Genomic DNA, 2,152 nt, shown 5'->3' on the forward strand with positions numbered 1-2,152 from the left:
GGGGGGGGGGGCTGACACACCAGCCACTACCTTCTGTTTACTGGTAGCTAGCGTTTAACTCTGGCTAATTAGTTAGCTAGGAAGGTGCAATTTTTGGCAGCCAGTCTTCCAAAAGAAAGGAAACGTCTCATTTCACCTGTCCATTTTTGGATTTTTTCCAGTAAATATTGGAAGACATCCCTACTGTAGATAAACTTTGTCTTAGCATTAATTTTTGTTTCATTCTTATGTTTCAGGATTTTGTTAATGCAGCAAGCAATATGTTGAACAAGACCTGGGAGGGGTTCAACAAGTCTGATATTCAGAAAATCTCATCGACATACCTTGATTCTGTGGAGGGTCTGGTGAAGAATATCCATGTCAACACAAGCAAAGGAATGAATAGTTCTAATTTAGACCTCAAATTCTGCTCTGGGAGTGACTGTAATATTTCTGTGTTTGATGCGAACGTGAGCATGAACAAGACCAATGGAATAATGAAAACTGTTGCTGTGAAAAATCTAATGGAAAAATTAGAAAACAACCAAACTGAAGTAACCAGCCTCTTGATATCGACCACACTTCAGGACAATAATGATTCATCTTTTGGAATTCGACTGGAGTTCCCCCAGCAGCTGAAACCCAAATATAAACCTCTCTGTGTCTTCTGGGACACCACAACCAGCAAATGGTCGAGTGAGGGATGCACTGCCAATTCTAGTGATGGTAACCGCATAGTCTGTGATTGCAACCACCTGACTTCATTCTCTGTCCTCATGTCCAAAAGTGATACATCCGATAAAATCCTAGATATGATTACCAACGTGGGCATGGGTGTGTCCATCTGCTCCTTGCTGATCTTCCTCATCATTGAGTCTCTAGTGTGGTCGGCTGTGGTCAAGACCAACCTTTCCCATTTCCGTCACACAGCCATAGTGAACATTGCCGTGTTCCTCTTGCTCGGTGACTGCAGTTTCTTGGCTAACATCTTTCTTGAGAATCTTGATGAAAACTGGTGCCTATTTTTGACAGTATGTCAGCACCTTTTTTTCTTGGCCATGTTCAGCTGGATGCTGTGCATGAGTGTCATGCTCGTCCACCAGCTCATCTTTGTCTTCAGCCCGCTAAGGAAAAGAGTCTTCATGTTTTTGTCCAGCATCGTGGGCTATGTTTGCCCAATGTTAATAGTGGGATGCAGCTATGTGTATTGCAAATACACCAAGAAGCCCTATTATAGTATGGATACATGCTGGCTCGTTTATGAGAGCCTTCTGGTGGGTTCCATTCATGCTTTCATCCTACCTATTGGAACTGTTATTTTGACAAACCTCTTCTCCATGGTGGTCGTCATGCTTACGCTCTTGAAGTCCTCGGCCCCGGAGGGCAGCAAGGCAGATGACAAGGAGACAGCCAAAAGCATCCTTAAAGTGGTGGTCTTTCTAACGCCTGTCTTTGGAGTAACATGGGTTTTTGGCTTCGGACTGCTCCTACTGAACAATAACACTATCCACTTTACCATTGTTAACTACAGTTTTACCATCCTCAATTCCTTCCAGGTAATTTAAAAGTAACATAACCAATATAATGTTTATACTTTAGATAAATGAATACAACTTCTGCTCTCCCAATACCAAAGCAAATACCTCAGTTCTGGTACTGATACAAATTTCTAAATAGATTCCACTGCTCTGTTTTTTTTTCATATTTTACCTGTATGCTCAACACATTGGGATGTTTATACTGTATGTAAGGTAACTAGGGAGTTCCATGGCGCTAAAATTGAGTCTTGCAGTCCCTTTAAAGGGGAACTACACCTACATGTCAAACACCTTAAGCAGACCTGGTTATAGACTGCTTTGAATTGGGGGGGCCAAGGCTTTTATGATCACAGGACAGTTTTGTTGTCATTAAATAGAATTCCTCATGGGGGCGGCAGAAGCTACGCTCTATAGCTTTAAATATATTATGACAATAAAACCTGTGGCCCTTCATTTCTTTTCTTGCAGGGCCTTTTCCTTCTGATAACAGGGGTTTTTGCAGAGCAGAAGGTAAGGCAGTTTTATATACGGGAATATATCTATCATGCTCTATCAGTTTCAATATGGAAACGGTTATCTCTCAAATATCCAGTGGTCATAAGTAGTGATGGCCAAATGAAGCTTTGTGAACCAGT

General features: G+C 41.7%; 1 protein-coding gene across 1 annotated transcript in view; it reads left to right on the forward strand.

The window, feature by feature from the left end:
* Positions 1-2,152, forward strand: part of adgrf3b (adhesion G protein-coupled receptor F3b) — a gene marked incomplete in the record, with an annotated part of 24,772 nt that overhangs the window by 19,988 nt on the left and 2,632 nt on the right. Inside the window, 2 exon segments of the mRNA XM_032543382.1 lie at positions 237-1,535; positions 1,986-2,027. Of these exon segments, the coding sequence (XP_032399273.1) occupies positions 237-1,535; positions 1,986-2,027 (1,341 nt within the window).

Source organism: Etheostoma spectabile, chromosome 18 (assembly GCF_008692095.1).
Source record: "Etheostoma spectabile isolate EspeVRDwgs_2016 chromosome 18, UIUC_Espe_1.0, whole genome shotgun sequence".
NCBI lineage: Eukaryota > Metazoa > Chordata > Actinopteri > Perciformes > Percidae > Etheostoma > Etheostoma spectabile.